The following is a 15,558-nucleotide window of genomic DNA, read 5'->3' on the forward strand; positions in this document are numbered from 1 at the left end:
ACGCAGAGCATGATGGAAGACCTAAGAGAAAGAGGAATTCAGAATTGGGAAACGAAAGCAAAAAATAATAAAGAATGAAAGAGAATCAAAGGCCTAAAAGGTTTTTTATAAAATGCGTTTTGTGTAAATTCGTTAACGACAAAAATATCAAGTTACACCCGTTTTGTTGTATTCAGATTATTTTCTGAAAATGTGGAAAAGGCTTATTTCATTTTTTTTCCAAATTTTAATGTATGGAAAATTCGTTATGTGTCTGTATTAATATTAAGTTCAAAAATATTATGTACCAGTTGAATATTCAGTGAAAAATCGCATTTGTAGTGATTTTACTAGGACAGTTTCTTTTGTTTTTGAGGCAGTCGTTGTATGTTTTGGACATCTTTGTCATACGACAGTACAAATTTTTTGACTCATATATTGTAATACGTCGAAATTTGATGTTTTAATTGTTTTAATAAATATACCATCATTTTCTTCCGAGATATAACTAATTTATTAGTTTGTGTTTCAAAATATGAGTTGCTACAGATTTCAATACAAGAAATTTGTTCGATTCGCAATAAATAGGAGGAGAAAGTTTAGTTCGCAAATGCAGTGAGTGAAAGGACGTTGATTTACTGAATTTTTGTATACTGCTTATGTCATAATCAAAACGAGAATAATTAAAAACAGTTTAAAAGTAATATTTGCGATCTGTTTTTTGTGAAAGTGCTTATTGAATTTACAATATGTACAAGAAAAATTTCATTTGGAAATTTTCATCTCTTGATGATGCTTAGTTAACTTTCCCAGCATACAAATTAAATGTATGTATTTATGACCAATGTTTATACCTAGTTGCATCTTTGATAAATAATTATAGGGCCTAAAATTTCGTAAAAATGTATTTCTTTTCAACCCTTTAACTTTGGAATACCAAGTTTGGTAAACTGGTAAGTAGAAGACGATCAAACTATTCTGAAGGATTAGTTAGATACCTTAAATATTTTTTATCTGTGAATTTTATTTCTATATTATAACTAATTTCATTATAAAACTTGATCGCTATTATAATTTTTCATAAAACTATGTAAAATTACTAAAGACATTACTTCAACAATTTTATTTATAAAAAAAACTAAAGAGGCTGCTTCCTATTCACGTAGTTCCTCGCAGAGAAACATTTTTTAATGTTAAAATTAACTTTATAGCCAATTCTTTGAGATCTATACTCCTGAGGGATGCAAATTGGTACAGAGGCGAATAATCATATTTTGGGTTCCCCTATACGTCTTTGCTTTGTATCGGTTCTTTTGCGGGTTACCCCGTATATACATTCGATTGGTTATCATACTCAGAATGCCAACATAATAAAAACCAATTTAAAAATTAATAACCAACATAATGAAAAAATATTGGACCAGCAATCAAGTCATGACAAACACTTTTAGTTATAATTACACTGAATTTACCTAATCGTTTTTTACATTAATCTTAAAGATGTTTTTTTTTATATATATGATTCTTTTGTTCAAAATTCAAACTAGATTTGAAAAAAAAATTGTTATACCAAGAGCTTTCTGTGTACAAGTCTAAAAATTATATTAAAAAACTCCATAATACTGTTAAATAATCAGTTAAATTGTATTTTAACTCTAATGGTTTTATTTTCATTATTTAATAGCCACACATGTTATTTTGAAAGAAAATATTCATATTTGGAAAAATTATAATTTGATACCAACATAAAGGAATAGTAAAATCTACATACTTCAATTATTATTTAACAACGTAATTATCCAGACAATTTTTTTGATCCCACGCTTACCAGTCACTAATTTTCATAATGTTTCTGGACATTTTTCACGAACAGTTGCCTTCGAGACAAAGAGTTTCTTTTGAAATGTAGACGTTTTTGTTTAAAACTAATAACTATGTTCAGTCGCATAATCATATGGAAACACACGCAAAACGCAATCCAGGTACGACTTTTAATATTTTTGAACTAAACGAAAAAAAAAAAAAAACTAACTACAATTTACTATAATTGCGGCTCGTCCTTTGAAAAATAGTTTTGAGCCCAGAAAATTAGAGCAAAAGAAAAAGAAATAAAAATAGACTAAGATGGTTTTTCAAGTAACTGAAAATATTTTTTTTAAGACATAGAAGAGAGATAGATCATCAGGTCAAAATGTTAGCGAGGCTTCAAGCCTTAGCTCATCTAACTATTAGGAGTTAATCGATGGAAATTTTCCCCTTTCCGCACTATTCCACCAATAAAAACTTCTTTGGGTATCACTCTGAAGCTATTACTAGAGGAAACAAGAAGAAAAATGGAAGTAGATAAATAAGAAAGTATGTTCAAGAAATAAATGGAAAAAATCATCATAATCAATCCAGTTTTAGACAAAACATGTGATTTGAACGTTGACCTCGTAATTTATTTTTGATTTGCCGAAATTAGAAGGAATCATTAGATGCCAAACAAGTACTGTTGAGCATTGTCGTGGTGGATAGTGATTCGATTTCTGCGATTGATTTATCCAACACAAGTTTGCTTCGCGAAGTACATCGTGCGTGAAAAACTTTTGTTGGATTTGGTTACAGACGATCTTTATTTAGTTTCGGGTTCATATGCCTAGATCCTTTATTTAAAATATCTAAAAGTACAAACTACTATGAAAAGAAATTGAGGAAATAGTACGCCCTTGAAAAATTAAAACGGTTTTCTAGATTAATCAATGTCTTTAGTTTGTTTTGTATGAACTGAAAGCGGACCTGTTTCACCTTCAGTTTTGTGTAAAATTTGTGCAAGTGTTCAATTGTTTTCATAGTAAGTTGACATAACTCTTTTTCGCTTTACATAAATAATACGGCGAACATGATTGTTTATTACATATATTCATTTTGTAAACTGTATTTATGTGGTTTTAATTTATTCAAAAGTAACAGCGTGAAAAACAATTTTTGTAATTACCACACAAGGAATATAGAAAATGAATTTTTAGTACTAAGCTGAACTGATAAATTAAAAATTCCTATATCAGGGCTCAATCTAATAAATCTTTTTTTCCAAATGAATAATGTCCTCATACATACCTTAAAGAACGCAATAAACTTCTTTCTATTACTAGAGAGAGAGGAATACTTTATGGTCACCATTGTTTACCATTTGTTGAGAAAAACTGAGAAACAAACATACAAATAACTCAATAAAGACACAAATAAAATAAAAAATTACCTTTGAGAATATACATGTGAAAATAACTATACGACAATCCTAAAATAAGTAATAAATAATAAGATATCAAAGATTTGGTTTCAATTGGCAAATGATTGTGCAAGTTTTTGCATTGTAAAATATTGAGCCCTTAGCTAATTCCGAACGTGGAGTTGAGATCTGTGTTCCTAATGGATAGCTGTGCAAAATTGGAGAATCGTACCTACGAATTAGGCAAACAGATTCTCGTTCTTGCGTTTTAGGAGGAGTATTTATGCAAAGCAGTTTAGATAACTTTAGAAACTTTCCTTTTAATTTTTGGTTGTTTAATATACTAAATACGCCTCGAAATTTACGCTTCATTCTAATGATATAATTTATGTCGTAAAAAATTGCTACAATTGTTCAATTTAATAATTGAGTTGAAAGCATTTGAACTGCCTTTCTCTTCTTGATCAAACTTGGTTTGAAGTAGGTCGACCGGTTCCGTACATTGCCAATTCTTAGTAGATTGGAATATTATCACTAATTAGAACCAATTTGCAATAGAAATTATTATGTTTTTAAAATATTAGTTTTTGGAAATCCACACCACTGACAAAAAAACCAAGATAAAATGCCACTCACGATTCGACGAAGCTTTTAATATTGAATATATTTGAAAAAATATTTTTTACGAGTTTTTAACCCTGACGGACCACCTCTGCTTCAAATATACAGGCTTGGTCGGTAACAAAACAAAAAGTCCGAACACTTCGTTAATCAGCACTGAAAAGTCCGAGTTGCGTGCTGCTAAGAGCTTATAGAAGATATATAAAATCCTTCTACTTCTTTTTCGACTAAAATAGCCTGCCAGGTAATACTTTTCAAATATTTTACGTGTATTATCATTAAAATGAAGTTGGTAGTTGGTAATTTTACTTAAATTTGTTTGAAACAAAATAAAATCCTTAATATTTAAAAGGCAAAGTTATAGAAGAGACTTTGACTTTGAAATGGCATCAATAATTGTAATTAAACTATCATTAATTATTAACAAATTTAATGTTTATATAAACTATAAACAATTTGAACCTATAATTAGTTATGTATACAAACTTTGGTCAATAATTTGCTTACAGACATGTGTACAAACTACTTACGAATCTATTCATTTATCATATCGTTGATTTGACGAATATTACGTGAAAAAATTTAAATCTTCGTGAGTACAATAAAATACGGAGACGCTCTAAAGTGCACAAAGAATTTTCAATTTATCAGAAATTCAAAAAAATATGAAAGTAAAACAAATTTTCTCTGTTTCGGTATTAGAACAATGTTATTCTTGCATGTATTATCGTGTAAGAAACGATTTTTGTTAACTAGTAGTTGGTAACCCTGATAAGAGTTTCATTTTGACAGCTGACCGGACACTGTATTATTCAGTCATGTGTCAAGGTGTTGAGCGGTTATTTCAATTTTAAGATACTATTTACAATAAATTGTAATGGGGTTTTAGGAAAAGTAAATGTAGTCATGAAATATAAAAACTAAAGTGAAGAAATTTATTGGAAAGACTTAATCTTATAACGAATGACTCGAGCAAACTTTTAAAATCAAATATTTCCAAGCCAACTGTCAAACGTGAATCAGTACTACCAACCGTTAACTACTGATGGCTGCCAAATGAATACTTAATAACGTGGCGTCTTCAAACTTGAAACATATGCTGTATAGACAGTAGTAGATTTCAAGTAACTACAGATATCTCTAGGTCAGGCCAGGTACTTCTATACATAAAGTAACATTCATAATTTTTCTAAATCTACTTTTAACATCGGTAGAAATATATTTGGATATTTACTATTTGTTTCTTTTATAATATGAGCAATCGAAACTCGAGTTGTTTCTGATTTTCAGTAGGTAGAAATGTTGTGGAACAAGGACGTAGGTGTGTTCTTTTCTATTTTGCCTACACAAGTAACGATGTACAACAAACATCTTACGTGAAGTAAAAATTGTTTGTATAAAAAATACGAGAGTTTTTAAGTATCAATTAGAGGAAGCAATGTAGGTATTTAATCATTTATTATTTTTTTCTACCATATGTTATTTATTACGTCATTATTTAGGTTAATAATTTGAAAAAAAAACAATTTTAGTAACATCGTTGACAAAAATTCAAATATATTCTTGCGCACGTATATATTTTCACAAGAAATTTTATTAAACGTATATTAACTTAAGGATATATTATTTACTGATAAATTTCTGAGAAAAGCAAATATTAGGTACACCGATATCTTCTTCGTATTATTGACACACCTGGCAATTTTAAGCTTTATTTGTTTGATAATAATCAAATTGACACGAATTTTCAATACCTTCTCTTCGATAAATAATCGTGACAACGGCAAAAATTAGTCATCGAACTATCCTCATGAAAACTATTAAATCAAATCTCATTATCATGATATAAAAACCGTATACTCGGCCAAATAACAACTAGATGACCTTTTGGTGTGGTAATTTCGGCCAGAGAAATTCGGGATGCAATATTTGTACATCCAAACTTTAGACCAGTTTCCCCTATTCGGCATTAGTAGTTTTGAACTGTTACTTAGCTTCACTCCCTGTTTTTGTCCCTTTCAGGCTCGAAAATACACTCCGACCAAATCTCTTATAGCTCCCAGGAGTGAAACCTAACCTAATCAATATTCGCCAATGGTACAAATTGAAGCACTGCAAATTTTTTGAGCACTTCCACCTAGTTTCACCAGCTGTCTATACGACAATAAATTTCTTTCAACTCATATACCCCAAAAGTGTTAAGAACTCAATCGTTGATTAAAATTTTCCAAAAATTCTATTCTGTGATACTTTGACCAATGAATTTACAACGATCTTTGTGAAAACGTAGATCAGGTGATTGATTTGGCCGAATTTACATCCCGCGATATGTATAGAATATAGAAAATTAAAATGATGATAGTCTCAATTCAAGTAAAATTTGATTTGTTATAAAAAGTGGCGAGATATTTAATAAAATACGTTGAAATATATAGAAAAAAAAGTACAACAATCTCGTGATTATGTTGATATAAAAGATAAGACACTACAGTTTATAATCAAACAAATATAAATCCCTTAAATTAAGAGATGCTTCGGTAAATAAAACAAAACGGTTACACGAAAATTTCTGTTGAAATTCAAACATAAAATACGTATTGTTATATTTAAGCTAATTTAAATACAATTTATTTACCTCTACATAGTTTCTTAGTATTTTTGATGTCATTTGAAATCATAATTTTGTGAATTCATAAAAATAACAACAACAGAATCTATGTGTTTTCTCTTATGGTTGTTCAAACTATTTCCTTCAAACAAATGTAGTAAAAATAATCATATGGTGTTAAATGTCAATTAAATTTTAAATTATGTTTTTATTGGCTTCCGTTTTATAAATTTCTAGAATCAGTAATAGATAAAGAAGAAATTCGTGACCCTAATATTATAAATTATTCCTCAGGATATCCTTTTACATCTTCAATATTACGTTTACTCGTTCATTGCAATTCCAACTTAATTTGAAAGTACTTTACCTGTTCCTAACAATTTGCACAACATTTTTTTGTCTTCAGTACGACTTTTGTTGTGATTTTTGAATTCCTATTTTATCTTTTCAAGGAAGACTACTTTTGTACAAAAATATAAGAATCTAGTATATAGGACATACATCTTAACAATAATATAAGAGATATATGAACATAAAAATTTAGCGAAACTTCTTTTACATCCATATTATGTAATTTGTACACGAATATTATGACACTGATCGATGTTTTTTGTCTGTATAGTCACGAAAGGTCTTAGATTAACGTATTTTATGGTTAATTTAGCAATTAATTTCTTAGTAATTGTTCTACCGTGTCCGAAATGTGTAATAACCTATAGGTTAATTTGTATGGACAATATCAGGCATCAAATTTCGTAATTTTTTTGGAGATTGAACAGATACGTAATTTTTGTAGTAATCTGACACCTTATCTATACAAACAAAAATGCAAAAAAAAAAATTCTTACTCTCAAATTCATTTCCTTTGAAATTAAATGACTTTTTATACAATTATCCTTATAGTACAATAAACAAACATAGTAAAATTGAAGGAAGACAAGTTTGCAGGATAAAAAACAGTTAAGCTAATGGCACTTTTAAGCTTTTTAAGCATCGATAATGAAGTGTTAAAAAATACTAGCACAGCTTTAGAGAGATTGAGAGTCGCTTCAATTTATCGCGTGGTTTAGGAGTCAGTCATGATGGTTATTGCGGGAGTTATTCTGTTGAAACTTCTTGCTTCCCACTGACAGAAAAATGGCAGAATTCGTAGGAGCAATATCAAAGAAGACAAAGTGATTAGTATTACGCGTATAACCTTGTATAGAAAAGAACCATGGCGAAGTTGGGTATTATCTCACTTGAACGATGAACGTTAAACATAGAGGAATTGAAGTTTCGCATCGGAGAGCCGTATTATGGTGAAGATATTAAGAAAATAGAACGATTAGAATCTGGTTTTTCAATACATTCAAAGAGTATCAATTAACATTCTTCTTTTGCATCAGAAATCAAAGCTTTTCATACCAAATCTATCAACTATATACAACGCGAGATATAAAACATGGTTTTTTATTTCGATAAACCCATGTCTCACTTTGATCAAAAGAAGCAAAGTGTATTGAATCTCGAGAAATAAAAGGATGTCGAAATTGAACAATGACTTGCAATATGTAGTTGATAGATTTCTTTTGTATTAAATGGGAACGTTAGTCAATATATGTATGTATCTACATCATGAGAAGAATGTTTCGTAAAATATATTGATGTAATAGAATATTCAATTTTGAATATTTAACGAATTAATGGGTGTTTCTTGTATTGTATTCATTTCATAAACAATTAAATTTTTACAACTTGTACGTCACTGTTTCGCGAGAATGAATTCAACGACGGCGCCAAGGAGCTCTCTTATAATATATATATAAATATATATATATATATAAAACGGGAATAATCTCAGCTACTTTGAAACACCGCACACCCCCTGAAGAGTGCCCGACAACCTTCCATACCTGTACTTAAATTAAAAACAGGTAAATGCATCTATAATGCAGAGATCACGTAACAGAATCGGACTTTGAATGCTTCGAGAATTTGCAAAACGTAACGCACAAAACATTAAAAAAAATTATATGATATCAAAAAGACAGAATCCAAAACTATGATGACTTTGAAATATAAATTGGCATTCTTCAATGACAACTACCTCCTTAAGACGAGTTTATTCCAAATTTCCTTTTTATTTATTTATTCTTTCCTTTTTGTTATAAATTATCAAACTGGGCATTCAATAATGAATCAATTGAACTGATTTTATAAAATAAATTCCGTTGGATTTTCAACATCGAGACTTTTGAATTCTGATGTGGGCGAACAAGTTACGGCAAACGTAACACGAATCCGTGACTAAATTTCAAATATCTGCGGCATTCTTTAGGATCTTTAGCCATAACAGTGCCTCTATTTGTTTTTGAAAAAAAATACGTCATACTCTAATTTAAATCAACTACTAACCCGTATTTGTTATGGTAATAAATTGAATTTACGATCGGAATATAATGTTTCTGGAAATTACTATGTTAACGAAATCGATATTTTGAAATTTTAATTTGTTAATTATTCTTTTTCTGCCCACTAATTGATTATTACAAATGACAAAAATCGAATAGGTGACGTATGTTATAACCTCAACATTTGAATTATTGCAACTTAAAACGGAGGTGTCTAACAATTTAATAAACATTGTGTTAGAGTAGGCAGCACGTGGGCCCTTGCCCTGAATTGGTGTTCTTCAGATTCTTTACCATTCCAAGGTACCAGTTTTATCAAATCTCACTTTTCGGGAATATGAGGATTTGGCATGAATCTATTTCAGATGATACTTAAATGAATAATAAACTTGAATGGTTTTATGGAAGAAGAATCAATTCTCGCAAACTCTTTTTTCGTATTATTTTTTAAAAAAATTCTCTTCATTTTGGCCTAGAAAAGTGTTAATATGTTGATAAAACAAACATTTTCCCACCTTTAGTAAAAGGAAAGGTTTTAAAAATCAAATTCTTCTCAAGGTGTGAGTAAAGTTGCTTCGAAAAAATATATAGAGAGACTTGAAACTGTCTCGTGGTTTAATCAATTTTTGAAATAATCTCTTGATCTTCTGATTAGATCGAAATTTCAATATTTACAAAAACTGAGTGTTTTTTTTTTGTTCTAGTTTGTATTGGTACGAACGGCCGATTATCAGTTCCATCGAATCGGGATAGACACTACAGAAATTTGAAGGATAGATACACAAATTGCACTTACGTAGACGGTAATCTCGAACTAACATGGCTACAAGAACCCAACCAAGATCTCAGTTTCTTACAGTCGATCCGAGAAGTAACAGGATATGTTTTAATTTCGCATGTCGATGTAAAAAAGGTGGTACTACCAAATTTACAAATTATAAGAGGAAGAAATGTATTTTTGATGAATATAGCTAACGAAGAATTTACCCTTATAGTAACAATGTCGAAGATGATGAGTTTAGAACTTCCTGCTTTGCGAGACGTCTTAAAAGGAGACGTTGGATTTTTGAATAATTACAATCTTTGCCACATTAAAACTATCAATTGGAAAGAAATAATATCGGACGGAAATTTCTCTTACGTCTACAATTTCACATCCCCCGAAAGGCAATGTCCCGCTTGCGATCGCGAATGTGAAAACGGCTGTTGGGGCGAAGGCAAAAAAAATTGTCAACAGTTTTCCAAAGTTTTCTGTAGTCCACAGTGCGCGGGTGGTAGATGTTTCGGTACCAAACCCAGAGAATGCTGTCACCTTTTTTGCGCCGGAGGATGTACCGGTCCGACCCAATCCGATTGCATAGCTTGCGTAAATTTCTACGATGACGGTGTTTGTACACAAGAATGTCCTCCAATGCAGATCTACAATCCTAGTACATATTCCTGGGAACCAAATCCCGCCGGAAAATACGCTTACGGTGCTACGTGCGTGAAAAAGTGCCCGGAACATTTATTGAAAGATAACGGAGCGTGCGTAAGGACCTGTCCGGCTAATAAACACGCCAAGAATGGTGAATGTGTACCTTGTGAAGGACCGTGTCCCAAACCTTGTACCAGCGACGGTACTATACATTACGGTAACATCAACTCGTTTCGGAACTGTACCGTTCTCGAAGGAAATATCAATATCCTTCAGACTTCCTTGAACGGTTACCAACACGTTTACGATAATTTCACTTTCGGCGAAAGATACCCTCCGATGCATCCGAGTGCCTTAGAAGTGTTCAGTTCGTTGAAACAAATAACGGGATATTTAAATATACAAGCCTACCATCCCGATTTTAAGAACCTTTCGTGCTTCCGAAATTTAGAAGAAATCGGCGGGAGAACTTTATACGAGTATTCTACTTCGTTATATATCGTTAAAACGTCTTTGGAATCATTGGAACTCAGTTCGTTGAAAACTATAAAAATGGGAACCGTTGCTATACTAGAAAACCAACATTTATGTCTCGCCGAAGGTATCAATTGGAAATCGCTACAAAAAAGCAACGAAAGTCATCTTATGTTATCGAATAATAGTGATAGCGGAAGCTGTAAAAAAAGAGGACTGGTATGCGATTCCCAATGTAGCGACGACGGATGCTGGAGTCCTGGACCTAATCAATGTCTCTCTTGTTTGAACTACAGATTAGGCCGCACTTGTTTGCAGAACTGTAACGTTAAACCAGGGTAAGTTATTTATAATTGACTATTATAATATATTGTTGATAAATTGGTTACATTTTACGTATTTTTTACATTTAAAATTATTTGTTGTAGATTATATAGAGCCAGTACGAACGAATGTAAGCCGTGCCACGAACAGTGCGGTTCTTCTTGCCACGGCCCCGGAGCTGATAACTGTACGTCTTGCAAACATTTACGCGACGGCAATTTTTGCGTGTCAAAATGTATGCTAAATAAATATGAAGAACACGGTTTTTGCCAACAGTGCCACCAAAACTGCGTCGAAAGTTGTACCGGTCCTTCTAATGTTCTTGGAAAAGGAGGATGTGACGCGTGCCAACTTGCCATTATCAAAGAGAATAATTACGTTTGTTTGAATAGGAAGGATACATGTCCTGACGGTTATTATTTTGAATATATCGGACCGCACAGTTTGGAAGGTTCGAATCCTAATACGACGGCCGTCTGTAGAAAATGTCATCCTAGGTAAGTTGTTAACAATAAATGTTTAGAGTGTTTTTAATTCGACGAAATATTTTTTATAGATGCAAGAAATGTACGCAGTACGGTTTCCACAAGTCAATATGTCAAGAATGTACCCATTTCAAAAAAGGCGAACAATGCGAAGACGAATGTACCCCAGATTATTATCCCGACGTTACCACTAACGAATGTATATCTTGCGATAAAGAATGCCGAGGTTGTACCGGTCCAGGTCCGGATAATTGTATTCAATGTCAAAGTACGAAATTTTTCGCCGACGGTTATATCGATTTGAACAGTACAAAGTTCACCTGCGTAACTACTTGTCCAATAGATTATCCCTATAGACTTTTTTCGGTGGATGCTAACGCGTACTGTTCAAACATAGCTTCCAGTTCTATGTTAGCTTCCGAGAAACACACATCGGAAATGATCATTATCATCGTAGGAGTGATAGTAGGCGTTTGTATTTTGGTACTTTTAGCAGGTTTCTTCTATTATTGTCAGAGAAAAGAAAAACTCAAAGAAAACGCTATGAAAATGACTCTAGCTTTGACAGGTTTAGAAGACGACGAACCTTTAAGACCGACGAATGTAATGCCGAATATAGCAAAATTGAGAATCATCAAAGAAACGGAATTGAGAAAATCTAATATCCTAGGATGCGGCGCTTTCGGTAAAGTATACCAGGGTGTGTGGAATTTGGAAGGTGAAGGTCATAATTCGGCGAAAATACCCGTCGCTATTAAAGTATTAAGAGAAGATACCGGAGCCAATACAAGTAAAGATTTCTTAGACGAAGCTTATATTATGGCTACAGTCGATCATCCGAATCTGCTTCAACTTTTAGGCGTTTGTATGACTTCTCAAATGATGTTGATTACTCAATTAATGTACCTCGGTTGTTTACTGGACTTTGTAAGAAATAATAAAGACAGAATAGGTTCTAAAACATTCTTAAATTGGTCTACGCAAATAGCCAGAGGAATGGCCTATTTGGAAGAAAAACGTTTGGTACATAGGGATTTGGCAGCTAGGAACGTTTTACTTCAAACTCCCGGTTTAGTTAAAATAACCGATTTCGGTCTAGCGAAACTACTAGATATAAATGAAGAAGAGTACAAAGCCGCTGGTGGTAAAATGCCTATCAAATGGTTAGCTTTAGAATGTATACAACATCGTATCTTTACACATAAATCGGACGTATGGGCATTTGGTGTTACGGTATGGGAATTACTCACGTTCGGCGACCGCCCTTATGACAACGTCCCCGCTAGAGATGTACCTGAATTATTAGAAAAAGGCGAAAGGCTACCGCAACCTGAAATAGCCAGTATAGAAGTTTATATGATACTAATCAAATGTTGGATGTTGGACGCTGAAAGTAGACCTTGCTTCAAAGAATTAGAAGAAGATTTTTCCAAGATGGCACAAGATCCCGGAAGATATTTAGCTATTCCCGGAGATAAATTTATGAGACTGACGAATTTCCCTAACCCACAGGTAAATACTAATTATTATAAATATCCCGAAATGTTAAATTTAACAATTTTTTTTTATTTTAGAATGACAGAGAAATTGTTCGAAGTCTAGCTTCCGTCATGGAATCATCGCATAGTACCTTCGAGAACGATAACCACCTACAGCCCAAATCTAGAGCTCCCCTACACACTTCGCTATCGGATAGTAGTTCATCCCAAAATCAAAATCATCTGAATCAAAAGTTGTTGAGGTACGCTCAATCCCATGGATTTGATTCCTCAGTTCCTACACAATCTGATGCATCCAGCATCAAATACTGCGGTAGTTTAATGAAAATGAGAGACGATATCGGCTCAGACGAATACGATTCTGTAGCTAGATCGCAAGCTAAAGTAGGTACATTGAAATTAGATCTTCCCGTCGACGAAGACGATTATTTGATGCCTTCTCCGCAACAAGGTCAAGGAATTACCACCTACGTAGATTTAATCGATTCCAAATCGTCTGATCCTTCAACTTCTTATACTAATTACCAAGATTTTTACAAAAACAACATCGATAATCCCGAATACCTGATGAATAACGATACGCCTAGTCAAACAGTAGGACTTCCCACAGTTTCGGAGTTCGTTAACGCTTCCTCGGGTACTTTAGGCCAAGCATCCGGATTTAAACCACCTCAAATGTATTTACCGCAAAAAAGTACCGAAGAAGAATCCGATCACGAGTATTATAATGATTTCGATAGGCTGCAAAGAGAATTACAACCTCTGCAGAAAAATATAAACGGGGCTATCGTTTGAAAAAATATACGGGGATTTTATCTTTTCTTTTTCTAATGTACAAAAAATTATGTACAAACATATATTAAGACGAAGTCAACAAAATTGATGTAATTTGATTTCAAGATCGCTTGATATGATATCAACGATATAGATTCAAAGAGAATGTAGGACATGAAGGTAATTTTTTGAAGAAAACTTGAACGGAAAACGTAGATCGTTTCTATTTTTGGAATATAACGTTAATAAAAAATCAATTAACGAATTAAAACCCATTATTATTTATTTTTGAACATTAATGAGCCGAAGCACTTTCTGCCAATGCAAAATATCTCGCTGTTGCACCAGAGAAAAACTCTTTACCGACATTTTTGTGACAGTTAATAGTAAGCTTGGAGAAGCTCATTTCTATCTAAGTTCATTATTATATTTGATTAACGATGGTCATTACACTCCTTGGAACAAAACGACATTTGGAAGTCAAACCAAACCTTCTGGCAATGTACCAAAACTTTTATTTGACTCATCGAATATTTTAATAACTTCAATTTTCATATTTTTATGTGATTCTTCAGGATAATTCAAAATTCTTCTGATTTGTGGTCGAAATAATCGCGATCTGAGTATATTGCCAGTCCACGATGGTTTGTGAGTATAAATTGCAATATCATGGTCCGAATTCGCCAAATAAGTACAACATATACAAAATTAATCTATGTCGTTTATATTTTCAACCAATCTTGTATATGAATTTTCAAAAAGCCTATCCCCATATTATACTCAACAGGGAAATCGAAAAACACGCAATACGCGATTGAATTTTTAAATTTGGAGCTGTTTTTGACTTTGTTTGCATTTGTACTTTCAATGCGGAGGCGAGGCTGTGGAAAAACGATACTGTTTTAAATGCTACTTAATTAGATTATATATGAACTCTAAAAGTCAAAATAATTGACAATAACTGTAGTGCCATGAAGATGGCGAAACTTATGTACATAATTTTTGCATGAAATTTTACTATATGAAATGATACAAGAAAAATGAAAATCGAACTACTATCACTATAGTATTTTGGATTTTACAATTTTCCTGTGTACGTTTCTTTTTTGTATATATACATATTTGTATTTAACTATTAGGGTGAGTTATTGAGGGGAAAAGTGATGCCAATATCCTAAATATTCTTGCCCAAACTATCTGTGATAAATTTTTAATAAATTTTGTACAATACGAATATTTTGATATAATTAAGAATATTTTAAATAAAAGCGTCATTCTAACATCGACCAAAAACGATATTCGACATTCAAATCTCATAATTAATTAGTTTTTGCACCTACTTCAAAATTGAGAAGAAAACTTTTTAATCAGCGTCAATAAATCAATAATAGTTTTATTATTTTTTGGTAGATGTCACTAGAAGCTGCTATTTCTTACGAAACTATCAAGTTAAAACATTAAGATTTTATTAATTCGAATATTATAACAAAATCTCTGATAAATCTCATTTGTACGTATTTTTTATATATATAAAATGTTTGGACCTTAAAAACTGTTATTACTTATTATTTTGTTATTAAAGCACTAAAAGTTGTGCCATCTTATTCTAGGAGAAAGTGCCTTGTAATTTTTCCATATGAATATGTTTATAAAGATGATTTTTAATAAAAGCTATATTTTAAAATATGTGTTTTAATACCATTTTCTGATAGAGAAAAAAATAAAAGTGATAAAATAACGATTTCTTTCAACTTGTCGTTGCATAACCTCTCT

General features: G+C 32.0%; 1 protein-coding gene across 2 annotated transcripts in view; it reads left to right on the top strand.

Annotated features, from left to right (window-relative positions):
- LOC130441592 (epidermal growth factor receptor) overlaps positions 1-15,469 on the top strand; it is a 93,288-nt gene extending 77,819 nt beyond the window's left edge. For both annotated transcript variants that reach the window (XM_056775335.1, XM_056775333.1), the window contains 4 exons: positions 9,517-11,041; positions 11,132-11,524; positions 11,584-13,024; positions 13,087-15,469. In XM_056775335.1, the coding sequence (XP_056631313.1) occupies positions 9,517-11,041; positions 11,132-11,524; positions 11,584-13,024; positions 13,087-13,806 (4,079 nt within the window). In that variant the 3' untranslated portion in view covers positions 13,807-15,469. The remainder of the gene's footprint in view (positions 1-9,516; positions 11,042-11,131; positions 11,525-11,583; positions 13,025-13,086) is intronic.
- Positions 15,470-15,558: the final 89 nt, after the last annotated feature.

The sequence above is a fragment of the Diorhabda sublineata genome, chromosome 3 (genome assembly GCF_026230105.1).
Source record: "Diorhabda sublineata isolate icDioSubl1.1 chromosome 3, icDioSubl1.1, whole genome shotgun sequence".
NCBI lineage: Eukaryota > Metazoa > Arthropoda > Insecta > Coleoptera > Chrysomelidae > Diorhabda > Diorhabda sublineata.